The sequence below is a fragment of the Aspergillus clavatus genome, genomic scaffold, assembly GCF_000002715.2.
Source record: "Aspergillus clavatus NRRL 1 1099423829806 genomic scaffold, whole genome shotgun sequence".
NCBI lineage: Eukaryota > Fungi > Ascomycota > Eurotiomycetes > Eurotiales > Aspergillaceae > Aspergillus > Aspergillus clavatus.
The window spans coordinates 2,134,411-2,158,098 of NW_001517093.1; the positions used below are offsets into that span (position 1 = coordinate 2,134,411).

The following is a 23,688-nucleotide window of genomic DNA, read 5'->3' on the forward strand; positions in this document are numbered from 1 at the left end:
GTTTTCTAAGAATACTTACAGCTGTATCGACCATTCCTTCGGTGGCTGGTCATCAAGGAGAACTACCCCGACAGACAGGGGCCTCTTTAGCCAAGCATGGCGACTCTCGCGCCTGATGCATCCATCGAGGAACTTGATGATGATCTCCAACTGCATCTAGTCATCCTGCAGAGTCTCGAGGAGCAAAGGCCAGATGCAATCGAAGAAATACAGGAAATTCTCGGCGTTATTCAAGATCTGCAGACGCGCCTGACGATACTTCGTGGGGAACCCCGAACCCCTGCCGAAGTAAACCCGCGGTCGACCCGTTTGAGTACTTCTTACCCAGATTTGGCGCTGGCACAGCTGGACGGTGCTGGCGACGTATGGGAACCCATGAGCCCTCCTCGATGGGGGAGCTCTGCTATGTCCCCTCCGAGACAGCCGCCTCAGCCTCGTCTGCGGCAGCAATCCAGCGTAGGTGGCTTCCAGGAGTGTTGGTCTCGAGAGCACGCACATGGTGATACTAATGGCATCAAGAATCCGGGGTCCTATGATGATGATGACCTGGATCGGCCGGCGATGTCTTCTAGTGCAAGTGTTGCATCTAGCTCTGCCATATCCCCACCCAGACAGTCGTCGCACTCGCGCCAACAGACCGGTGCAGGCCGTGCAGGCCGTTCGTTAGGAAGTTTGGCTATTCGAAAACGTACGCGGGATGATCTTAGCTCGGATGGGTCAGTACCATTGCACAAACGGATCTCAAGCAACAGACGTCCGTCTACTTCAAGCACCGCGTCTGCTCACAGTCAAAGGGAAGGCCAGCCAGCAGATGACGACATCGAGGGGTTGAGACGCCTTTTAGGCCTAGACAATGACGACACGCTACGAGCGCTCCAGGAGGAGCAGAGACAAGCGGAGCAATGGCTTGAGGAGCGAAGGGAACAGGAGCGCCGAGATGAGGAGTATGCTCGTATGCTCACAGATGGGCTGTATGAACCGCCCCGTCCAGCTTCTGCTCGCAGCACTACCTCCACGCACTATTCAGGATCCTCCATTCCTTTCCCTCCCGATGGCCCAGCGACAAACCAGCGTGAGACAGAAACACCCTTCAATCTCACTCAACGTCGTTCTGGCGATAGGCAACCATCGGAGCTCTCCCATCCATCAAATGGGATCTCATCCTCTGGTCCAGGCCGTGCGGGAGCACATCATCACCCTATCGTGACAATTGGCGACAGTGATGATAGTGATATAGCCGAGATTACTCCCCGGGATTTCCAGCATCATAGGGCAGCGTCTAGCATTCATTCAGCTCGATACTTAGCTCCCAACTATCGGGCTGGTCCAAGTTACTCCCCCAACCGTCAGGGCCTGGGACCTCGTTCTCCGGGAATGCTACCTCCAACTTCAGAACGTGGTGCCATGTTTATTCCTGGTTCGGTCTATGGGCCCAATGTCTTGCAAAGTACCATGGCAAGGCTTAATGCCAGCAGACAGATGTTGGAACATGCAGGACGATCGATTGTCGAGGGGTTTTCCTCCTACTTTTCGCCGTCCGGCTCTTCCAAGCTTCCCGGTGGGTATCCTTATGGCTACGATCCCTCGATGAGTCACTACTACAAGTATGCTATCCCCTTTTTCCCCAAGCCAGTAGGTAATGCTTTGCTAACGCAGTCGATCTTTTCAGTGATTTTAATGAGCCTGCCGTGGATCCCAAACAAGTCAATGAAGAGATAAAACAACTGCTGGAAACAATTAGGCCCGACTCTGAACTCGCTAAGGAAAAGCGTGAAGGCACTCCCGAAGCACTCAGGTATACTCTGCTGGAGCACCAGAAGTTAGGCTTGGCATGGATGAAGTCAATGGAGGAGAGTGACAAGAAAGGGGGTATTCTCGCTGACGACATGGGCTTGGGTAAGACCATACAAGCCATTGCTCTCCTGGTGTCCCGCCCGTCAACAGATCCAGAGCGGAGACCTACTTTGATCATCGCCCCTGTTTCTTTGATGCAGCAGTGGAAGCGGGAAATCCAGAAAGCTGTGAAACCTGGCAGGCATCAGCTCTCTGTCTATGTCTTACACGGAGAAAAGCGGACAGTTGGTTGGAGAGATTTGAAAAATCATGATGTGGTCCTTACTACATTTGGAACCTTGTCCTCGGAGTTGAAGCGCAGAGAAAAGTACGACGAACTACAAGGTTCTGGTGCAAATAATGAGGCTTCATGCAGGACTTTGGCGAAGAGTCTACCATGTCTTGGGCCTGGCAGCACATGGTACCGCGTCATCATTGACGAGGCTCAGTGCATCAAAAATCGGAGGACGAAATCTGCCCTTGCCTGTTGCCGCCTGAATTCTACCTACCGCTGGTGTATGAGCGGGACGCCCATGATGAACAGCGTCGAAGAGCTACAGTCGTTGTTGAGGTTTCTTCAAATTCGGCCTTATTCCAGTATTGACCGCTTCAACAAGGTAAGCATTCATTATTTCTTCCTTCTCTTTTACTCGATAGAACAAATGTTGATATTTGTTACCAGGACTTCACAACACCACTCAAAAGTGGGAACGAGGAGATGCGTGGAAAGGCTATGAAACAGCTTCAGGTGCTCTTGAAGGCGGTTCTTCTCAGGCGGACCAAGACATCGAAAATCGATGGCAAACCTATTCTGGAGCTCCCCCCAAGGGTTTCAGAGAAGGTACATGCGGTGTTCAGCGAGGACGAACAGGCGCTATACAATGCGCTTGAAAGCAAGACCAAACTGCAGTTCAACAAGTATTTGAAGGCCAACGCGGTGGGCAGGAATTACTCCAATATTCTTGTTCTGCTTCTTCGACTCCGACAGGCATGCTGCCATCCGCATTTGATGACCGATTTTAGTGTGGAGGCGACTAGCAATACAGACGAGGTGGACTTTGTCGCTAATGCCAAAGCATTCAGCAGTGACGTGGTGGTTCGGCTCAAAGAGAACGAAAATCTCGAATGTCCCATCTGCATCGACGCAGTCGACAATCCGATCATCTTCTTTCCTTGCGGTCACAGCGCATGTGCTGAATGTTTCTCAAGGATGACGGATCCATCGGTTGCTGTTCAGAGAGGTGAAGATGGCTCTGTCGAGATTAAGTGCCCCAATTGCCGCGGCAAAGTGGATCCTAAGAAAGTTACCGACCATCAAACTTTCAAGAAGACTTACTTTCCGGACTCCGACGATGGTGACGAGGTTGGGCTGCTTAAGCCTCTTGTGGAGGAAGAGGAAAATGATGAGAGCGATGACGATAGTGACGATGATGGCAGCCTGTCTCGATTTATCGTTGACGACGAGGACAACGAATCTGGCGCGGGTTCTTCCAAGAAACCCATGAAAAAGAAGGGAAAGAAGGCCAAGAAGACCCGAAAGACGCTTGCGGAGCTGAAGAAGGAAGCATCTAAGAACCAAAAGTCAAAGAAGAAGTACCTTCGTCGACTGGAGAAGACTTGGGTCACCAGTGCGAAGATCGAAAAGACTCTTGAGATCCTACAGGAGATCGGGAACCGCGATGACAGCGAGAAGACCATCATCTTTAGCCAGTTCACCTCGCTGCTTGACCTGCTCGAGGTCCCCATCGCTCGTCGGGGCTGGGGCTACCGCCGCTACGACGGCAGCATGAAACCCGCTGATCGTAACTCCGCCGTCCTAGACTTCACTGACAATGCAGACTGCAAGATAATGCTGGTCTCTCTGAAGGCCGGCAACTCCGGGCTGAACCTCGTTGCAGCGTCTCAGGTTATCATCTTCGATCCATTCTGGAACCCCTACATCGAGGAGCAGGCCATCGACCGCGCTCACCGTATCGGGCAGCGACGGGAGGTCCAGATCCACCGAGTTTTAGTGCAGAAAACAGTCGAGGACCGTATCCTTGAACTTCAAGACAAGAAGCGCGAGCTCATTGAGGGTGCGCTGGACGAGAAGGCCTTGAAGCAGGTGTCCCGCCTGGGTACCAGAGAGCTGGCGTACCTATTCGTACGTCATCTATCTGCTCTTTTTATCTCTACTCTCTTTACTGACTGCATGTTCTCCTCCAGGGCGTCAACTAGACGACTTTCCGATTTCCTCAGCGACATGGCATGGCGTTTGGGAATTATTTCGAGCAACGGGGCGTTCACGATTCGATTATGGAAACGATACCCTAGACTGCCCTATTTCTTGTCCTCGTCTCTTCTGCATTGCTTCTTCTGGGGCGTTCGAATCTTCCTGTTTAGTGTTGGGTGTTCTACCACTACCCAAGCGTATGCTGAAGCCATCATGGAAACGCTACCCAACCCAACTCTCACATAGAATAGATAGCTTACTAAGTTCGGGCAATATCTACCTAATCTCTGGCATGCCTCGCAAACTACCAAGGACGAAGTACCTAGGTAGCATTTCCTTCCGATCATTTCAAAGATGACTAATCCGACCGAGCGTGACGTCACCCACAATAAACAACGATGATTTGGCTCGTTTCCAAGAAAAACATCAACACCAGCCGCTTCGCCGCCATTACGGAGGTAGCTAGTCTGGAAGTCATGTACGAAGTACACCTACTGCAGTATTGTTAGTGGATAGTAGGGTTCTGAGTAATATTAGGCTTTAAGGTATAGGTAGTTAGGTATCTATGTATTATTAGTGCCTATTTTACGGTGAGGAGGAAAAAGTCCTGTCTATCAAAAACACAAAGCGGGAAAAGGCCTTTTTTTCGTTGTTGTGTTGTGTCTTTTCGTTGCCCATCAACAACCTGCGGGTTAACAAAAATGCTTTTTTTGGTCATAAAGAGCACAAAAAAAGAAGAGGGGAAAAAAAAAAAGAAGATATCGTTTGAAAGAGAAAATTGTGATGATAAGCGTCTAAACTACTAGTTGTAAGATTCCAATGCATGACAGTGCCGACCTTCCCTTCAGGCTATTTCCACCGACCGCTTTCGTAGTATCGTAACTCGAGACATGGCGTAACGGATCCAGATGCTCGGGAGGGGAGGATGAGTGAAAAATGACCGCGCTTTTTGGACCCGACCCGACCTGGTCCGATCGATCTGATTTTGTGCGATACGCCTACAGATCCTGGTCGTCCTCGTCGGGCAGGGGCATGTTGGTGGCGGCCTCCATTTCCTTCTCGTACTGAGCCATGAGCTCGGGGTTGACAGCAACCTCAGGGGGAGCGAGAGCGGGAGCAGCAACGAATTCCTGGCATTCAATGTTAATCAAAGATGCAGCGTACAGGGTAGACTTGAGCGGGATAAAAACTCACCAGAGCAGGGTTGCCGACCAGCTTGCGAGCAAGCCACAGGAAGGGCTTCTCGAAGTTGTAGTTGGACTTGGCGGAGATGTCGTAGTACTGGAGGTTCTTCTTGCGGTGGAAAGTGATGGTCTTGGCCTTCACCTTGCGCTCCTTAACGTCGACCTTGTTACCGCAGAGAACAATGGGGATGTTCTCGCAGACACGGACGAGATCACCTGGTTATCGGCCATCAGTCTTCCATCCTCGCGCGTCCTGCTGAGAGGCCAGAAACTTACGGTGCCAGTTGGGAACGTTCTTGTAGGTGATACGGGAGGTGACATCGAACATGATGATACCGCACTGGCCGTTGATGTAGTATCCATCTCTCAGACCACCGAACTTCTCCTGACCGGCAGTATCCCATACGTCGAACTGAATCTGTCCCAGGTTCTATCGCAAGAGGTTAGTCGGCTCGGATATGGGAGGTGGAATGATCAAAGCGGGGTTCTAGGCGGGGCATACGGTGGTGAAGGACAGAGGGTGTACTTCGACACCGAGAGTCGCAATGTACTTCTTCTCGAATTCACCAGTAAGATGGCGCTTGACGAAGGTGGTCTAGATAATCGAGATGTTAGCGATGCTGCGAAACGTTTAGACAACTGGGTTATCTGGAGGGGTGGTTTTTTTTCGCCATTGGCGGCGGGGGTTAGACAGAAATGAAAGTCAACAAGACAACGATACTCAGAGTATCGTGAAATGCGGAACGATCAAAATGTCGCGTTTGAGAGAGAGTAAATGGTAAAAAAAAATCGACGACTTCTTCTACTTGCCTTTCCAGTACCACCGTCACCGACAAGGACGAGCTTGAAGGTTGGTACCTGCTGTTCAGCCATGGTGATGATTATGTGAGGGTTGAGGGAAAAGAAAAAAAAATTTCAAGTCGCGAAAAGAAGATGCAGGTTTTATATGATGTGATAGTCGTCAAAAAATGCGACAGTGGATGGAAGATGGTGTTCGACAAGAACGGTTGAAGCCAGGGAGAAACAGAGCGAAAGGCGATTCTGGTGATGGAATTTTTGCCCCGAGTCGGTCACAACAGGCTGGAGTCACGTGTTTCTGCCTGAGGACAACAGTGCCCCGCGGGATTCTTACGTCCAAGAACGCCTTTGTAGCACGTGCAGCCTATTCTTATGCAGCAACAGTAGACCCTGTTTCTACTCCCTATAGTTAGCTTTCATGGTTCTTTCTCCTGGTCGGAATTCGTTCGTCTCCTACAGATTAGGCATCCATTCAGATTTGCATGGCACGATGAATTACTAATACATCCCTGTCGGACTTCAGACCTCCCCTTTGCAGCCTAAACAAACAGTCACGCCAATTGACGCTGGACCGTAACCTAACGACCAATTTAATCATCAAAGGCCATATCACATTTCTCATCAAGGAAAGATCATGGAGAACACTAGCGAGCATGGTAACAAATTACATATTCCTTTGCAGCGTCCACAGCTAAAGAGGGTATACTCAATGTACACTGCTCTTCTCACAGTGGAACGAGATGGCAACCCAACATGCCCCGACCTCCCCAATCACGGCGTGGGGTGAGTTGGAGATTCAGCTCAGTAGTATTATTTGAACCAGGTCCATCTTTCCTTACGACTTTGACGATGATGGGGCGCTGTATCGGTTAATGGCAAGTCACAGTGATGTTCGAAAAAACCTTCACAGAAGGCATGAGAGACTTACTCCTTCGTTCTGTTGAACTGTCTCCGCTACCCTGGAGAGACGCTCGTGGTTCATCCAATTGACGTTTCCAAAGCTCCGTATAGTATCACCAGCTTTCAAACCAGCTTGATCCGCAGGACTACCGGGCACAATACTGTTCACCTTTGCAAATGGTGCTCCCAGCATTGCAGCATCTGACAGACTTCCCTCTCCTAGGTTGGGTCGCGGAGCAGCAGACCCGTTTGTATCGCCAGCAGAGCTAGCACCTTGCGCCCGTTGGAGACTAGCAAAGTGCTCGTGGAGGCCCTTCTCGAGATGCTTCATAATCTCTTTGTGATCATTTCGCAAGTGGATTATTCGTACTCGTGTTGTGCGAACTATTACCAAGCTTAGTCTTCCTTTTTTGTATAAGAGCTTCATGAAATCATACTCTGAGCAATGTCGATATCGTCCCGCGGGAAGCCATCGAAAGTCGTGAGAGAGGTATTCATGTTGACGCCATGCTAGGAAACAATTATATCGTCAGCCCGTATCATTCTAGTTGAACGTGATCATTTGACTCACAGACGTCAACACGGAGCTGAGCGCTGATAGCTCAGCTTCGATGCGTTCTTTCTCTTGCATCAAATCCACCATCGACAGCTTCGACAGATCGCGGGGTACCCCTCCAGACGTTGGTCCGGAGGGTACGGTCGGGGCATGAATATTATCTTCCATGGGTAATCCCATTCCTGTGTCGCAAATAAACTCAGGTCATTATCAAGGCTCGTAGGGAGTCAAGAACAAAGTCATGTCTCACCCGTCAGAAAGTGATCGGGTTATCGGACAGTGGTGGGTCTTCCTGGTTATCTGGGGATGAAACTTTCTTGGCATTTGGAGCTTCCATCATCAGATGTAATGAGTAACGACAGCAATTCAGGCACAAAACACGGCCTTATGTTTCTACAGATGTCTGTCCTACAAATTGATATTTGTCACAAGGAATTTTGCGTCGTGGGCCAATTTTCTCGATATCAATCAATGCTGCCTGGTCTGTATCTATACTTTCCTCAAGTTGATCGTTGCTTCCCACATACTTGGAGACTGGGCTGCTCCTGCTATCTTTTACACCAATGATCTGCATCATGGATTTCCTCAAGCCCAGTGCTTCAACGAGACTCTCAAATGCTCATGGTTCATTTGATCTGCGGATGATTTGCGAATGTCTGCGCAGATATGGAGTCTAAAGATGATATTCTTCCGGAGATCTCACCTCTCGTGGAAACACCGGACTCGGAAGTGAAATCGGTCAATGGTGACAGTACTGTTCACGAACTGGGAGAAGATTCAACCATCTTCGCTGCTTTCAAAAGATGGCTCGATGATTTGCTTTGGAAGAAGAGTCTTCCCCCTCCGGCCCAGGGACATGTTGATGGATGGCCGGAGCCGCTGTTGGCCAATTGTGACAGTAACGAATTGACGCCTCACTATGGCTTGCAGGATTCGCAATGGGAACAACTGTCGGGACGCTCATCACATCTGGGGGTAGTCAAAACAGCGAGCTACACTAACCAGAGTGTTGGAAGATCAAGGGGCAATACTCAAAGCACCACTAATCAGAGCCTATATTCGGGCGCACGAGACTCAATAGACGGTATTGAGCCCATCCTGAGCTCTTCGATATCTGAGACAATAATTGTCCGCGCACTCGAGAGGCGTCAAAAGCTTAGGGAGATCATCAGTACGGAGGCTGATTACGTATTTGGAATGAAAGCTCTTGCTGATGTATGCCTGAAATCATATTCCAGTGCTCTTTTATTTCTGAAATTGACATGTTCTTGTGAATATTAGGTGCTTCAGATTTGCTCTGTGCGACCTCAGATATATCGCAATGTTCAAAAAATCCGCGAAATACATCAAACCTTCCTGGAAAAGGCTCGTGCCGTGAACCCACAATGCGTCTCTGCTGCTTCTGAAATCGATAGGCTGTTTCCTCAAGGAGTTTCCAGAGGCGTGCAGGCAATTGACTCCAACCGCTTCAAGAGCCTTCACAGGAGATCACTAAGGAGGCAGGGCCTCAAGGCATCAATCACTGCTCGCGTCAACGCGCTGGGTGCACAAGGCTCGGAGGCCTCCGAAATCGCGCAAGAAATCGCGAACATGGTATGTCTACAACTCTTATCAACTTATTTTACGCTGACTGTTACCCTTTGCAGTCCCTATCATTCACCTTATATGAAGATTTTTGCCGCAACTACGAGATACTAATGCAGGATGTCACTCTGCTGAAGAGGTCAGTACCAGACTGGGAGACCTTTGAGGCTGGCATCGAGGCTCTTTCAAAGTCTGTTACATCCTTGGAAAATAAGCCATTAAAAGATAATCGATCAATGTCATTGAACGATCTCCTGATAAAGGTCTTTTTCTTTTTTTTTTTCTCAATGGCCCATCTCTCAAAAGAGCATTGCATTCTAACCTGAATTTCAGCCAGTCCAGCGCCTTTGTAAGTACGGATTGTTCCTGCAGGAGCTTCTAAAATGCACGCCCATCCACGATGACCCGGCATCGCATGGTAAAATCAAGGAAGTTCATGAGGCCATTCATCCCATACTTGATCGAGTTGACGAGGCTACCGGAAATCCAAATAAAAAAGATCTCATTGACAAGACCATGATGCTAGCAGAGAGATTGAAATTACCTAAATCTGTAAGGTCAATCACGATCTCTGCGAAGTGGACGATACTGAGTAGTCATGGCTAGCAGGGTAAACTACACGACATCTACCGGCAGTTGGGTCCGATGACTCTTTGCGGTGTCCTCCATGCGACGTATCAACAATCGAACTATGTGGCAGGCGAATATATGGTCTGCATTCTGTTTGACAGTTATCTTGTACTTGCCAGTACAGGATTTGGCCGTCCGAAACTCCAGGCTGTGGCATGCTTATACATCAGTGATGTGAGGATTGACACCTTACGTAACGGAATAGGTAAGTGAAGCCTATTCCTCCTATTTCCTTTTATTAATCCTTTCCGATGATCATAGCCAAACTGACTCATGATAGGACTATGCTGCTACGGGTGTCTATTCTCATGGAAGCTCCTCTTCGAGCATGGTAACGGCAAATTCGAGGTGGTTCTGAGCGCTTCATCGGCGAATGAAGAAAAGCAATGGAAGACAGAGATACTCAAAGCGGCTGCGGCATTGAGCAAGATGTCTACAGATGTACCGTTAGAACCGGAGCCGCGAGAATACTCCTTCCTTACTCTTGAAGTGCTGCCATTAGACTGTGACCCACGTCTAGCACCTGTGTTATCCCGAACTCCTTCCGTCCATTCGATGGCGACTTCGGTGAGAAAGACGAATATGAAGCATGTCATGATCCAAAAGACGCACATGCCAGGAGCGACAGCAGCTGAGATGAATGGAGAAATTGAACGTCCTCTGCTGATTCCCCAGACCGAAGTAGTGGTCCTGACAACCCGAAGACAAGACCGGGTTGACTTGGAAGATCTCATTTCCGACATCTACACACGGAGCTCGCTTCCATTTCCTGGAATGGAGTTGACCACCGGCAATAAACTACGCAGACCGGGCACAATAATAAAGCGACTCGTATATGGGGCAAGTATATCACGACGTTCCAGCTCTGGAGCTCTTCCGACTGCCAGGCGGTCCGCTACTGAGCTTTATCCTTCAACGAGGAGTATCAAAGATGGACAGAGTATCTCTAGTGAAAAAGGCAGATGCGATCAATCCCGACCTGGGTCCGAATTTGATGATGAGAGGGGGGAGTCCACGGTGAAGGACAGCATTGAAACCATTCAGCGCATTGAAGGGGTCAAGTTTGAGGGCAATCCCAAGTGTGCCTCCAATGATGATCTGACTTTGCGAGGTAAGGGACTCTCCGACCAACTCGCTAGGATGTCAGTCCGAGGCTTCATCAATTCGATATCTCAGGGGAGGTCTAAGAGACGATCGCGGCTTGGGTTGAGTATGGATAGTGGACTGTGATGACGACGATGTATGCATACCTGGCCGATAACAATGGGATTGCATGCGAGGGGTTCAGAAGGCTGAAGTTCTATTAGTTACTGTGATGACCACATTTTTTTCTCGTTGTTTCGATGGGCAGTGGGGGATAGTTTGGCTCTTGGCGAGACGTAATGGGGTATGGGTGTAGACGACTTTAGGATTAGAGGGGTTGAAGAGATATGAATGAATGACATGATGAAAGACCTCCCCAGTCCCCACCAGGCATTCCCAATGGAAGCGGATCCCCGATGGAGTATCGACTTAGCGCTTAATAGGGTGACTACGCACGAGATGAGGTCGTAACTGGGAGAAACCGATGACGTCGGAGGGGTCAATGGTCATGGCCGGGGGAGATGGGAGCATCGGATGGTGTGTGAATGTGATATAAGAAGAGCTCCTTCTACTGGAAGGGGACAGTTATTATTCAAATTCAGATCCCTCTAAACATAACTACTTCTATAGACACTTCAATCTTTCTGTCTCTCTTCTCATCAACAAAACCATTCCCTTGAGCTTCTCTTCCTTCAAAGTGAGTTCCTCCCCACATAGTATCTAGTGACGTCATCGACCATCGATCACTTCATACAACTTTCTCGGCCTCCCGCAGCTCCAGTTCTTTAAAATCCTCCATAGGAAGCAATCTCTGACCTCTTTTCTCATCTTATTCTAGCTAAAACACACTCTCTATTCTACCTCAATCCCATTCGTCACTCCACTATCCAAAATGCGTGCCACCGAACACACCTCCAAGGTCTTCTACAAGGGCGCCTCGGACGACTTCATCGTCTTCGTCGACGACCCGGCCATCCTCAAGAAATGGAAAACCGACCGCTCAATCTCCCTGACCGACGTGGTGAACGGGTACAAGATCTTTGTTACTCACAAGTAAGTTGTCTCAACTGCCAATGTATCCCGCGGAAGGAAGAAGGAAAAGGTTGAGGCTAATGATTTCTTGCAATCGGTTGTAGGCATGGCTCCCAAGGCGTGCTTGACGGAGCTAGCAATGCTAGTCTCGACAATGAGTTTGGCACCCATAATGTGGATGATTGCATTGTGAAGATCCTGGAGAAGGGTGAATACCAGACGTATGCGGTATGTTCTTCTGTTCTCTTTTTTCCCCTTTGTCCCTTAGGAGGGCGATGGGGGTTCTGGGCAATTGGCTGACTGGACTTCTAGCAAAACGAACACCAGGGTGACACCAACTTCAGCAATGGCCCTGCGTACCGGTGATCGAGGCTCCTGACTGGCCTTCTTATCGCTGTTTGGGTCTGGATCGGGATCTTGTTTGACATTTCCATGAGCGATGATGAATTTTCTTTTTTACATCTGTTTTTTTAAACTACGTTACGTGTTGGTATGGGGATGGGTGCCGAGGGACTACGGACCTTTTTTTCTCTGATGATGAGCGATGATTGCCTTGGGGCCCTTTGTATGTTAGTAGTGGGTATTGATTACCTCAATGATAATGATGGCGGGCTGAGCTTGTCGTCTTGCATTTGTCAATGTTTTTTTTTTGCAGATTTCGTAGGTCTTGTTATATTCAGCTGTATTCATATCAAAACTTGGTATATATCTAGTACCGACTCAATTGTCAAGGAGCGATAAGATCGGTTGTTTGTCCCGGGAGCTGGGACTGGAGTGCACGAGCAGCCTCCCGTCTCTCCACCACCCACTGACCTAATTCATCCCACACAGCCTGCTTCTCAGCCGTGCTCATCCCCGCCGCCAACCCGCTCGTCGTCGTCGCCACAAACACCCTCGCCCCCTCCCATCCGTTGCCCCGCCCCATATTCTCCCCCTCTTCCTGCCATCCATACCGGAACTCCTCCTTGCAGATCGCCCGCCCCTTGCGCGCTCTCCACACAGCCTCCCAGATACTCTTCCCGACCAGACACACCGCCTCGGGCCGCTGTGCCGCGACCTTGGCTTCCAGCACGGGCACACCGGCAAGCATCTCCGCGCGGCTGAGCATGCTCGCGTCGCGCGTCGGCCGCTCGACGATGTTCGTGTTCCCGATGTTGTAAAGCTCCGGCAGCCGGTACGTGTCGCACGGCGGATGGCGGATCGGCGTGATCCCCGACCAGTGCAGGAGTTTCCAGAACAGGTTCGACGGGTGCGCGTACGCGAAGCCTGTGGTGCCTGTCAGGATGCCGGGGTTGACGCCGACGAGGAGGAGGGTGAGGTTTGGGGGGATGGTGTCGCGGAGGAGGGAGGTGGGTGATGCTGGTGTTATCGATGTTGTCGGTGTGGATGGTTTGCGAGCGCCCCGGCCCCTGCGAGGGCTTTGCGGTATGCTTGGGGATGATGCTGTCGGGAGGGAGGAGGCGGAGCGAGAGCGGGTGATGCGCTGGGGGAGGTCTGGGGTTGTCGGGTTGGGGGTGGGTATGCGTGGACGGAGGGCTTTTCGGCGTTTGGACAGTGGTGTCGATGCATTTAAGGCGTCGCTGGAGACTACTTCTAATTGGGATTCTGTTTTGCGTTTGATTGTGTCTTGCAGATCTGGCGCTGAAGACGAGGCAGCCTTCGTTGTCGGCTCATTTGACAGGGCGCTGGCTTTCGTCGTGTGGAAGTATCGATTCAGCCTCCCGTTGAAGCTGGTCATTCTGTTCACGGGGACATCATTGTCATCAGCATCGTGCTGCTGTTCTCGATGGATATCCTGAAGCTCAGGAGCAGCAAGTGGCGACATGTCTGCTATGGACGGAGAACCTTGCTGGAGGGAATTAGTGAGGATGTAGTCAGTTTCTGTGGAAGATGTGGTCAAAATGAAACCAGAATGGGCTTTGAGAGCTCTTTTATCATGCGATTGGGTCAGGATCGAGAGAAGTTTCTGCCTGTTTATTCTCGAACACATGGATATTTGGAGCCTCCGTGTCTTCTCACCAATCCCGATTTGGTTCACTGTCCCATTTTGGCCATCCAGGGACACTGACACGTGACATAACTATAGAGTCATGTGACTAGGATTGAGCGACAGGTCACAACAGAGTTGTTTCTTCATCTAATATTGTATGATATGTCCAGATATATATATACTATATACATAAGTAGTAGGACTGTGCTCTTCACAGCTCCAGCTTCTAAATCAGACGACAACGGCTGCGTTGCCGCCGTATGGTACAATTCCACGATCGCTCGTGGTTCAAATCTCAACGCCTATTCCGTTCCCATTGCATGCATAATCATGATTCGTAAAATTCGTCGTGTTAATTCGCTTCGTAAGTGTATTGAGTTCTTCAGGGTAAGCGGTCTTTTCGTTATACTTTGATGGCGTGTCGTTTCGGCAATGTCCACGGTTCAGCACACACGACCTGTTTTCATTAGACCATTTCACCGTGAAAAATGTGGTGTTGGTTCTCACCTCGCCCTCGGTGTATGCCCAAAAGTACACCACGATACCGATCAGATAGTATATCGCAGGATCCGTCCCCTGATATAAAAGAGCTGCGAAGAGAGCGCTCAGCGGGTACATGATGAGCCGCACTTCGATGCTGCGGTGTGGTAAGGTGCCCGCGACGAGGTTCAGTGGCCATTCCCAGGCGATGCCGAGCAGGCCCATGAGCAGATTGAGAATCTGGAGGATCGGCGTGGGTTTTACGGCGCCGTTGAGGTTCTTTGTGGTGAAGTCCCAGAAGAATTTGGGCCAGATGAACCCTTCGACCGCGCTGCCGATTTGATCTACCGATCAAGATTGCTGGTTAGAAATACTTTCGCAAAATGTTGGTGGCGAGGGTTGATGGTTCACTTACAGATTGCGGCCGTGAGGATGATCAAGCGGGCCCAGTGGTTCTTGATGAGTCTTCCCATGGCGATTTGTATTGAAGATGGTTTGATAGTTGGGGATGTTGGGCAACGCTTTCGTCCAGCGAAAGTGTTTGGCTCGGTGCTATTAAAGGAATTGATTTCAAGCCTCCACCTTGCCTGTCAAGACCGTCGATGAGGACATTGGGGACAGTGGCATAGCAATCAGATATTTGAATGATCAATCATATCTTCCCACGAACGGAATCCAGACCGTAAAATTTAAGATTCAGATCACAGCTATCACATCACCCCAGACGATCAATGCGCAGACGGATCAAAAGGAAGAGAAGGCAAAAGTCGTGACTGACAGTGGGAGGGGAAGCGGATTTTCATAGCTTGCCAGTGCCAAATTAGCAAATGGAGGACTACCACATGATCGTTGACGAGGATATCCTCCATGCAGTAGTGCAAAACCATAATAATAGCATCGTCGGAATGGTGATTTTTTCGCAATTGTTATCGCTGTGGTGAGTGTGATACGCGGGATGTATTACCAACCGCCTTGTCGCTGAGTACCAATTGAAGCCGATGAACCCCCTCGAGTCAGTCGAGGCGACGAGGGGCCCCTCTTGGCTGCTTCTGCAGAGAGTGAGACGAGACGGTATCATTGGATGACAGCACGGACACCAATGGATATTGATACTAACATAGGATGACAGGGCAATCCTGGAGACATGGATGCTGGTAGGTCGAGAGTTCCCTGGTTGGGCGCTATGAGTACTATGAGGAGTGCAGGGTGCGCAAGAATACGAGCGAATGGGAGCAGAAGACGAACTGCGAGTGAACCTATTGAAGTCAACAAGGCGTGACCGAGATGCAGGCGATTAGCGGGAACACACTTTAGCGGCCGATGCGCCTGTGTGATGATTGTGCGAGGTCTGCATGTTTACACTTTACAGGGGAATTCTCTATCTATCTATCTAGCCTGCTTCTATGAAAAAAATATTCCGGCAGTTGATCGGGGTGGAAGCAAAGGAGACAACACATGCAAGAAGATGGGACCACTGGATGTATGTATGTCATGAAGATAATATCTACTATCTAGTATCTACTTTCTCTAGTAGTTGATATATTCAACCTACCTATCTATTATATGAGAGACAGTTTAGATACAATAGAGAAAAAGACCAACTGAAGGATTCCGCCTCGCTCACCGTCTTTCTGATCAATACCATCCTAGGTATCCAATTCGCTATTCTGCGGTGGTTCGAGGTCAAAACTCGGAAGGCTACCTACGAATCCGACTAGGTAAGAATCATCCCGAGCATCCCAAAAGAGAACTCCCCTGGTCCCCGATCTCAATCTGTGATGATTCTTCAGGCCACCAGTCACCAGATGACAGATGCTACTTCGGTCTAGCGGTTGATATATCGTACATAATAAGTCGATGGTCTGTGCCTGACACCGACACTGACAGGATGAAGTCCTATATTTGGCATCAAACTATTGATAAAATGTAGCTTTGTCATTTACCGAGGAGCTAGGTATGTATCTACTAGATAGCCTAGATGGATACAAGTATCTACATAGACTAGGTACTAACTACCTTAGGTAGGTATTATTATCTTCGATGAAGCCATACGAATTCAGAAATGAATCCGATGGGATGCAGGAGATCCCGTTGCTGATTGGCTGAGTCCAAGTGTGATGAGATGAGCGCCTGCAGATTGATTCTGATTCGTCCATTCTCAGGACTCCCAACCGCTCTGACAGACGGCCTGATCCTCCCACGTCTCTCACACACTCCCTCTCTCTTAATCTCAACTATCTATCTACGGAATAGTATCTATCTCAGTACACTTTACAGGTCATCGGGACGGAATTGAGAGTTCGAAGTTAAAAATAAACTGGCACCGGCTGAACGCCAGCCGGAGACTGGACTGCAATGGTTCATCGCTGACCCTGAAGCCACATGGCTCGCTTCCCTTCCACTGGCCAGGATATGAGAAGCCCCAGTGGAACATGGGAAGAAGCAGGCGAAAATTAGCGAGCAAGAGGGAAAAAGAAAAAGAAAAGAAAAAAGGCAAAATCTCGGCGGAAGTGGCAGGTTGCAAAGGCCCAAGGAGCCCTTGTGATAGGCATCTCATTCCGTCTGAGAGTCAGATCATCTTGACGATGCTCGGCTTTGAAGAGGCCAAAACGGGAGACATCGAGATATTATTCCCTCGAACTCTATCTACTCCGTATCCAAGTAGATGCTGAGTAGTGATACGAATCAAGACGATTGGGCATTGAAAGACTCTGGTATCGTACGATGGCAATTAATGAATCCTCCAGGAGCTCACTGGAAGGTTGAGATGCTGGTCTTGTAGATAGTTATAGAGGTTAGAATAGAGAACGGAAGAGAGAGGCACCATTATTGGTATTGGCAGAAGTAACAAAAGATGATGAAGATGGACTCCAACGAGGTATAAAAATAACCTTCGTCATCATAATTATAATAATAATGATAAAAATTATAGCAACTAAACATCCCCTCCTCGTGATGGTGGGTTTTTTTTTCTCTTCCCTGCAGCCAAAAACCACAACGCTGGAATCATCAGGAAATCCGCACTAAGCGACTTTCTCATCCAACGTCATTTCATCCGATCCGATCTGTTTCTAATAATCAATCATCTGTACTCGGTGCTCTCTCTCTATCCATCCTCTATCTCTCAATGCTGAACTTCCTTTCATTGTCTGGCGCTGTTTAGACTTTCTTGATCATGATTCTGTTCACCTCTTGTCCCCTTCTTGTCGTCCCCTCGTCCTGTAGCGTCACTTGTTGATCTGTCCAGCACTACGCTACACTTCACTTTACTTACGCGCCGTATCCGTCTGCTCTGTCTTAGGCCACTCTTCTCTTCTCGGGAAGAGCTCTGGATGGAGTCGTCGCATAATCTTAGTACATCTGACTCGGAAATCGACTTTGATCCATGGTTCTATCTCAACTATCAACTATCATCTCGAAACCAAGCGTATCCGACAATCAAGCTAACAGTACACTCCTTTTGATTAAGATTTCGAATTGTTGTTTCCAAATAATATATAGAGAAGATTATTTGTCTATCTGTCAATCTGTCTGTCTGCTGCGTTTAGTTTCGTCAGATCATTCAGGGGTTATCAATCATCGCGGGTCGATGATCCTTGGGTCGTCTCCCCAGAATACGTGTTTGCCAGTGCGAGATCGATCATGATGCGCTATCCTCTGTCTTCGCAATTTACAAGGTCTAAGATTCTATTCTATCTTCTGTTTTGGGGTGTGCATATCGGTGTCTTTGCTGGAGGATGGTACGTCTGTCTGAATGTGTCTGATATCCTGGTTTGATACCTCGACTGACACCCCATGCAGGTACATACAAGCATCAAACCCTAAGCTGGACACCCTCAACGTGTTGAACTACTCAGTGTGGTTCTCCCGAGGGTCCGCCTTGGTCCTCACATTCGATGGCACTCTCATAGTGCTGCCGATGTGCCGGAACCTCATCACTCTCATCAGGCCCAAGATTCGATGGCTGCCTCTCGACGAGTCGATATGGTTCCATCGCCAGGTGGCGTATTCAATGCTGCTCTTCACCATCATACACGTTTCTTCCCACTATGTCAAGTAAGTTCTTGAGGATTGCTTGAAGATGTAACCCCGGCAGTCTCCTAACAAGCAGCAGCTTCTACAATATCGAAAAGGACAAGCTCCGTCCCGTCACTGCGGTTCAGATCCATTTCACCGAATCAGGCGGCATCACCGGCCATGTGATGCTCCTTTGCATGATGCTCATGTATACCACTTCCCACCATCGCATTCGGCAGCAGTCCTTTGAGACTTTCTGGTACACGCATCATCTGTTTGTTCCGTTTCTGCTTGCTCTTTATGGTCATGCAACCGGTTGCTTCGTGCGAGATTCAGCACGGCCCGTTTCGCCATTCGCAGGGAATTTATTCTGGAAGCATTGCATCGGATACCAAGGTTGGAGGTGGGAACTGGTGGGTGGTGGCCTGTATCTCCTGGAAAGACTCTACCGCGAGATCCGATCAAGACGCTCCACCGTCATCACCAAGGTGGTCCGTCATCCACATGGTAAGTTACTCTTTCTCTCGCTTGCCTGTCTTGTTACCATCCGCTCACAAGCCTAGATGCAATGGAAATTCAGTTTCGTAAAGACAGTATGAAGTACAAAGCCGGTCAATGGCTCTTCATCCAGGTCCCCGAAGTGTCCAACACCCAGTGGCACCCCTTCACCATCACCTCCTGTCCCTTCGATCAGTACATCAGTATCCACGTCCGCCAAGTGGGAGATTTCACACGCGCTCTGGGTGACGCGCTGGGCTGCGGTCCTGCACAGGCTCGAGACCTGGAAGGACTAGACCCTCTCGGCATGTACGAAGTGGCCCTCCAGAACGGGCAGAAAATGCCCAAGCTCCGCATCGACGGACCCTACGGCGCGCCCGCCGAAGACGTCTTCGAGAACGAAATCGCCGTCCTCATCGGCACAGGCATCGGCGTCACCCCCTGGGCCTCCATCCTCAAGAACATCTGGCACCTCCGCTCCGCCCCAAACCCGCCCCGCCGCCTCCGCCGAGTCGAGTTCATCTGGGTCTGCAAGGACACCTCCTCCTTCGAGTGGTTCCAAGCCCTCCTCTCCTCGCTGGAGTCGCAGTCCGCCTCCGCCGCCGCCAACCAGAAGAGCACCGAGTTCCTGCGCATCCACACTTACCTGACGCAGCGCCTCGACCCGGACACCGCGGCCAACATCTACCTCAATTCCGTCGGCCAGGAGATCGACCCGCTCACGGAACTGCGCAGTCGCACGAACTTCGGCCGCCCGGACTTCAGCCGTCTCTTCAAGGCCATGCATGACGGCCTGCATGACCAGTCGTACATGTCCGGCTTGTACGGCGCCAAGACCACCGAGATCGGGGTGTACTTCTGCGGGCCCAACGCGGCGGCGCGCCAGATCCGTGAAGCGGCCAAGGCGGCGTCGTCCAAGGATATCAGGTTCAAGTTCTGGAAGGAGCATTTCTGATTTCAATTAATTCGCTCAATTAGAAAGAATATCGTCGGGTCCGTGAGTGGGAGACGCCCAGCAATGGAAAGAAACGAGAAAAAAAACAACCATATCTATCTAATTGACGAGATTAACGCGTGATGAGTTATGAGTTTCCTTTGCAGTGTGCTTTTGAAATGGGGGCGCCCGGCCCTACAGAACATCTTCTACCTGTACTGTTTTTTTTCCACCCCATGCATTGTATTATAATTACGGTATATAGTCATTGGATGTTGTCATCGGTACTAGAACTCTTGATTATTCATCTCGAAGGTTTTCTCTGGTACTCGGTAACGCTACATGCGACGCTATTTTATTCCTCCATACGCTCATCCCCGCTCTCTGCATCCTCGGGCATATCAATCGGCAGCCCCGAGGCGACAGCATAATCCAGCCGCCGCGCTACCTCGTCAATCTCCTCCTCGATGTCAACATGGATCCGCAACTCCTTCTCAACAAGCACATTATACACCCGCCGCAGCTCATCAAAATCCATACCCTCCGCGCTCTTCGTCGATGCAGTCCCGGACTCAGATTGGGCGCGGACGACATCCGCGCGCAGATGCGTAAAGGCAAGCATGACGAGCTCCTTGGACCAGGGACAGGCGCGGACGGCGCGGTAGAAGACGTCCTTTGCGCGGGCGACTTCGTTGCGCGAGAGCTCGAAGAGGATGTACAGTTTCCAGAGGGTGAGGCTGGAGCGGGCGGAGGCGGTGTTGCTGCTGTGGGCCGGGCTTGCCGGTGTGGTGGCGCCGATGGCTTTCTCGAAGGCGGCGCGCGCGGAGTGGAGCGTGGAGCCGGCGAAGACGGGCCGGGAGATTTCGGTGTAGATGGAGAAGAGATGCGTGGTTATCGGGACTTGTTGGGTAGTGGTGATGGTGTTGTTGGGGTCGATGCGGTGTTTAGTCTCGGAGGTGACGTCGCGGACAACGTCGCGGACGCGTTCTTCGATACGGAAGCGGGATTCGTTCCAGGCGAAGAGAGAGAGGAATATGGTGTTATGCGGGAAAAGGGAGATGCTTTCGGACAACAGGGTGCGGATATGTGATGGTTTGTAGAGACTGCTGGTGTGGACGTGGTAGTAGACGAGTCTCGCCCGGGCCTGGTGCAAAAGCTCGGTTGTGAAGGATTTAAAAGTGCGGGCATGGTCGGGGAGCGTATTCAGTCGGTTAAGTGCAGTGCTGTATGCCTCCAGAGCTTTGTTCATATCCGACGACTGGGAGAGGTACGTGAGAAGAGCCAAGCAATCGGTACATGCCACAAAAATGTTGGCTTTCCTTGACACGAGAACATTTTCCTGGGCATCTGACAGGAACTGCAGAAAAGTCAGATGACGGTACAGCAACACGGGCAGTTGATAGCTTACATTCCGTGTTTTCAATAAATTCGTTGCGCTGAACATGGTCTCACTGATGACTTCCGGGATAGCTTTGAGTTCAACACTGTTTTGGGGCATGGAGAGAAGAAGGTAGGAGGCCTGGGCTATCTTTCGAGTGTCCAGCGATTCCCAGACCCAGGTGTGCCACAGCAGAACGGAATCAACTCTGTCATGGTCAGGGAAGGTTTTGCTCATGGAGAGGGTAGTCGCCCAGACATGGTCAGCAGCTGTTCTATTTCCAGACCGGCTTTCTACTAGAGCGTACGAGTTATAGAGGCGCAGGTTCGAACTTCTCTTTCTCAGGATGGACTTGGCATACTTCTTGGCTTCCCTGTCATTGCATGCTAATTCCACGGCAATTGTGTACTCGGCCAAGTCGTCGTTTCGCGGATATGCCTCTACAAGCAGCCTGAGTGTCCTCCTGACCCAGTCAGGATCAATGTCAGATCTTGGGTTGAGAATGGCCTTGGTCCATGACGTTAAGGATGAAAACCAGGCCTCTTGGTTTGCAAAAAGCGTATACGTCGTCTGGATGAAGTTTGGATGGGGAAAGGATACCGGGGAGAGGGCACCACTTTCCGAGCCTCGTAGTTGACCTGAAAGCCAATTTTCGGGAGTTATTTCCATGTCGCTTATCAAGGCATTCCGCAAGAAGTTATCTCCAGCCCAGACACTTGTTGTTTCCAGGTTGTTTGGTGACTTGATGGGAGGCAATTGGCAGAAATAGAGATAGCCATTGATCAGCTCGTCGGCCGGGTTCACTTTCCAAACAAGAGGTAGTATTTCTTGGAGATCAGACGCGATGATAACGCGGTATGGATCATCGTCGTCGGATTCATCTAGACTCCGAGCCGGTAGTCGGGCATTGGATGTCCGTTCTCTCTCGCAGACGGCCCATGACGCGAAGATGGCTCTTGGATCCACCCGGGAAGCAGGTGTAAAGTTCTTGGGCTCCAGGAGAATATTGTCTCCGGACTTCCAACCCTTCGCGCCAACCTCTCCGATGCGCGCAACTTCAGATTCCCAGAATTCAATTAGAGCTGGCATTGTCTTTTCCTCATCCAGAGCACCCAATTCCTCTGGACGGAAGAGAATTGCTTCAAACAGGGCCTGCCAAAGAGCAACAGCATGCTCCATGAACCCGGCTTCCCTAATAAACAGAGTCAACCGCAAGAACAAGTATATCTGTACATGGGCTTTTTCTGGCCTGTCAAGGGCAGGTCTATTCAGCTTTAAACATTCGAGATAAGTGTTAAAGCATCGTTCATAAGTAAAAGCCAGAAACTCCGTTTGACGAAAATCAAGATACCTAACCCAAAGGCTGAGATATTGTGGGTTAGCACTAAGGACGGTCTGCCATCGCGCTGAGAGTTTCTTCGTATCCCAGAGCTTTGCGCCTTCTTCAAGTAGGCCCAGCAAAAGTCGGTCTTTGAACGGACTGTTCCCAGCTTTCTTCAGTGCTTTTTCATACAATGATAACTTGATGTCAGCCAGACTTTGTCGTTCCGCGCTTGTCAACGCGCGAGACTCTCTTCCGGGACCCTTAAGAAGTAGCTCCTGATGATCAATGAGACGAATCCATGCTGCAATATCAGTAGGATTCTGGTCAACGCTCCTGAGCAACTCCGCATTGAGTGATTTGATTTCCTCGTCAGGGTCGACTCGTAGGCCAACCTCACTCGTATCCGTATCCGACGCAGCTTCCAAATCGCTAAGAATGTCTTCTTCGCGTTTCGCTTTGCCGTGAATTGACCGGTAGGCATACTTCTCGTCGTCCGTATCAATATCATCTGGTATCCCCTTGTGCCTGGAACCTGCAGAAGCGCTAAGGGGGATAAAGTCCCGCGAGGCATCTATGGTCGATTCCGTTAAGGGGTCTTTGCGAACTCGGAGAAGCCTAGTGTGTTGTTTATCCAGGCCCAGAAATGCGCTTTTTGCCTTGCTTTTCTTTCCATCCGTGCGCGAGAAGTCCGTCCTAAGAATCAATGCGTCTCCATCCGCTGTATCGCGGTCTATTCGATAACGTGAAGACAGACCAAGCACATTTCCTCGCCCAACTCGGTGGTACAGGGGCACACTGTATCGATGAAGTGTGCCGTAGATGAGATTGTATTTGTCGCCTTTGCGATCTATGACGAACAGATCCGACACCTCGTCCTCATTCTCCTTCACGACGGGTTTCGGGGGGGGCGAGGAGCGGCGAACATACTCATCGCGTGTGCGTGCCTCTCGGTGATGTGATCGCGGTTCATCTCGTGCCCTACGCCGGTCTTGAGACCGGGAGCGTTCGCGATGGCTCCTGTGCCTCGACCGATGCTTGGACTTCTCATCTCGATGGGAGGACTCGCGACTCCGGCGATCAGATGGTGGATCAGCAGCTCTAGACGGAGGTGCTGGCGGAGGCTTGAAACTGGCAAACCGGGGGATCGATTTTTTCTCCTATAAACTTGTTAGTTTTAATCATAGCCTTCGAGTCGAAAACAGGGCAACTCACCTGGGAGCCCGAAGAATCCATGCTCCTGGACGTAAGACATCGT

At 50.1% G+C, this 23,688-nt stretch overlaps 9 protein-coding genes across 9 annotated transcripts; 4 read left to right on the forward strand and 5 right to left on the reverse strand.

The window, feature by feature from the left end:
• Window positions 1-96: 96 nt before the first annotated feature.
• ACLA_086540 (DEAD/DEAH box helicase) lies at window positions 97-4,050 on the forward strand (the record flags this gene model as incomplete). Its single annotated transcript, XM_001268380.1, has 4 exons — window positions 97-1,604; window positions 1,670-2,450; window positions 2,516-3,976; window positions 4,039-4,050. 4 exons carry the CDS (start codon window positions 97-99, stop codon window positions 4,048-4,050), a joined length of 3,762 nt encoding a protein of 1,253 aa, XP_001268381.1.
• Window positions 4,051-5,043: 993 nt separating this feature from the next.
• ACLA_086550 (Ran family GTP-binding nuclear protein) lies at window positions 5,044-6,102 on the reverse strand (the record flags this gene model as incomplete). The annotated part of the gene is made up of 5 exons (XM_001268381.1): window positions 5,044-5,175; window positions 5,240-5,445; window positions 5,506-5,659; window positions 5,732-5,824; window positions 6,064-6,102. 5 exons carry the CDS (start codon window positions 6,100-6,102, stop codon window positions 5,044-5,046), a joined length of 624 nt encoding a protein of 207 aa, XP_001268382.1.
• Window positions 6,103-6,752: 650 nt separating this feature from the next.
• On the reverse strand, window positions 6,753-7,663 carry ACLA_086560 (putative 26S proteasome non-ATPase regulatory subunit Nas2; the record flags this gene model as incomplete). The annotated part of the gene is made up of 4 exons (XM_001268382.1): window positions 6,753-6,887; window positions 6,956-7,311; window positions 7,365-7,437; window positions 7,499-7,663. The coding sequence occupies 4 exons, from the start codon at window positions 7,661-7,663 to the stop codon at window positions 6,753-6,755; spliced, it is 729 nt and encodes a 242-aa protein (XP_001268383.1).
• A 486-nt stretch (window positions 7,664-8,149) lies between these two features.
• Window positions 8,150-10,927, forward strand: ACLA_086570 (putative Rho guanyl nucleotide exchange factor; the record flags this gene model as incomplete). The annotated part of the gene is made up of 6 exons (XM_001268383.1): window positions 8,150-8,698; window positions 8,765-9,076; window positions 9,130-9,330; window positions 9,401-9,619; window positions 9,677-9,902; window positions 9,978-10,927. 6 exons carry the CDS (start codon window positions 8,150-8,152, stop codon window positions 10,925-10,927), a joined length of 2,457 nt encoding a protein of 818 aa, XP_001268384.1.
• A 745-nt stretch (window positions 10,928-11,672) lies between these two features.
• On the forward strand, window positions 11,673-12,178 carry ACLA_086580 (SBDS family protein; the record flags this gene model as incomplete). The annotated part of the gene is made up of 3 exons (XM_001268384.1): window positions 11,673-11,833; window positions 11,917-12,040; window positions 12,125-12,178. 3 exons carry the CDS (start codon window positions 11,673-11,675, stop codon window positions 12,176-12,178), a joined length of 339 nt encoding a protein of 112 aa, XP_001268385.1.
• Window positions 12,179-12,539: 361 nt separating this feature from the next.
• Window positions 12,540-13,637, reverse strand: ACLA_086590 (uracil DNA glycosylase superfamily protein; the record flags this gene model as incomplete). Its single annotated transcript, XM_001268385.1, has 1 exon — window positions 12,540-13,637. The coding sequence occupies one exon, from the start codon at window positions 13,635-13,637 to the stop codon at window positions 12,540-12,542; it is 1,098 nt and encodes a 365-aa protein (XP_001268386.1).
• A 453-nt stretch (window positions 13,638-14,090) lies between these two features.
• Window positions 14,091-14,755, reverse strand: ACLA_086600 (uncharacterized protein; the record flags this gene model as incomplete). The annotated part of the gene is made up of 2 exons (XM_001268386.1): window positions 14,091-14,626; window positions 14,698-14,755. 2 exons carry the CDS (start codon window positions 14,753-14,755, stop codon window positions 14,091-14,093), a joined length of 594 nt encoding a protein of 197 aa, XP_001268387.1.
• Window positions 14,756-17,924: 3,169 nt separating this feature from the next.
• Window positions 17,925-19,752, forward strand: ACLA_086610 (putative NADPH oxidase (NoxA); the record flags this gene model as incomplete). The annotated part of the gene is made up of 4 exons (XM_001268387.1): window positions 17,925-18,022; window positions 18,084-18,338; window positions 18,397-18,806; window positions 18,863-19,752. The coding sequence occupies 4 exons, from the start codon at window positions 17,925-17,927 to the stop codon at window positions 19,750-19,752; spliced, it is 1,653 nt and encodes a 550-aa protein (XP_001268388.1).
• Window positions 19,753-20,086: 334 nt separating this feature from the next.
• Window positions 20,087-23,685, reverse strand: ACLA_086620 (uncharacterized protein; the record flags this gene model as incomplete). The annotated part of the gene is made up of 4 exons (XM_001268388.1): window positions 20,087-21,088; window positions 21,140-23,280; window positions 23,361-23,561; window positions 23,646-23,685. 4 exons carry the CDS (start codon window positions 23,683-23,685, stop codon window positions 20,087-20,089), a joined length of 3,384 nt encoding a protein of 1,127 aa, XP_001268389.1.
• Between the last annotated feature and the right edge of the window lie 3 nt (window positions 23,686-23,688).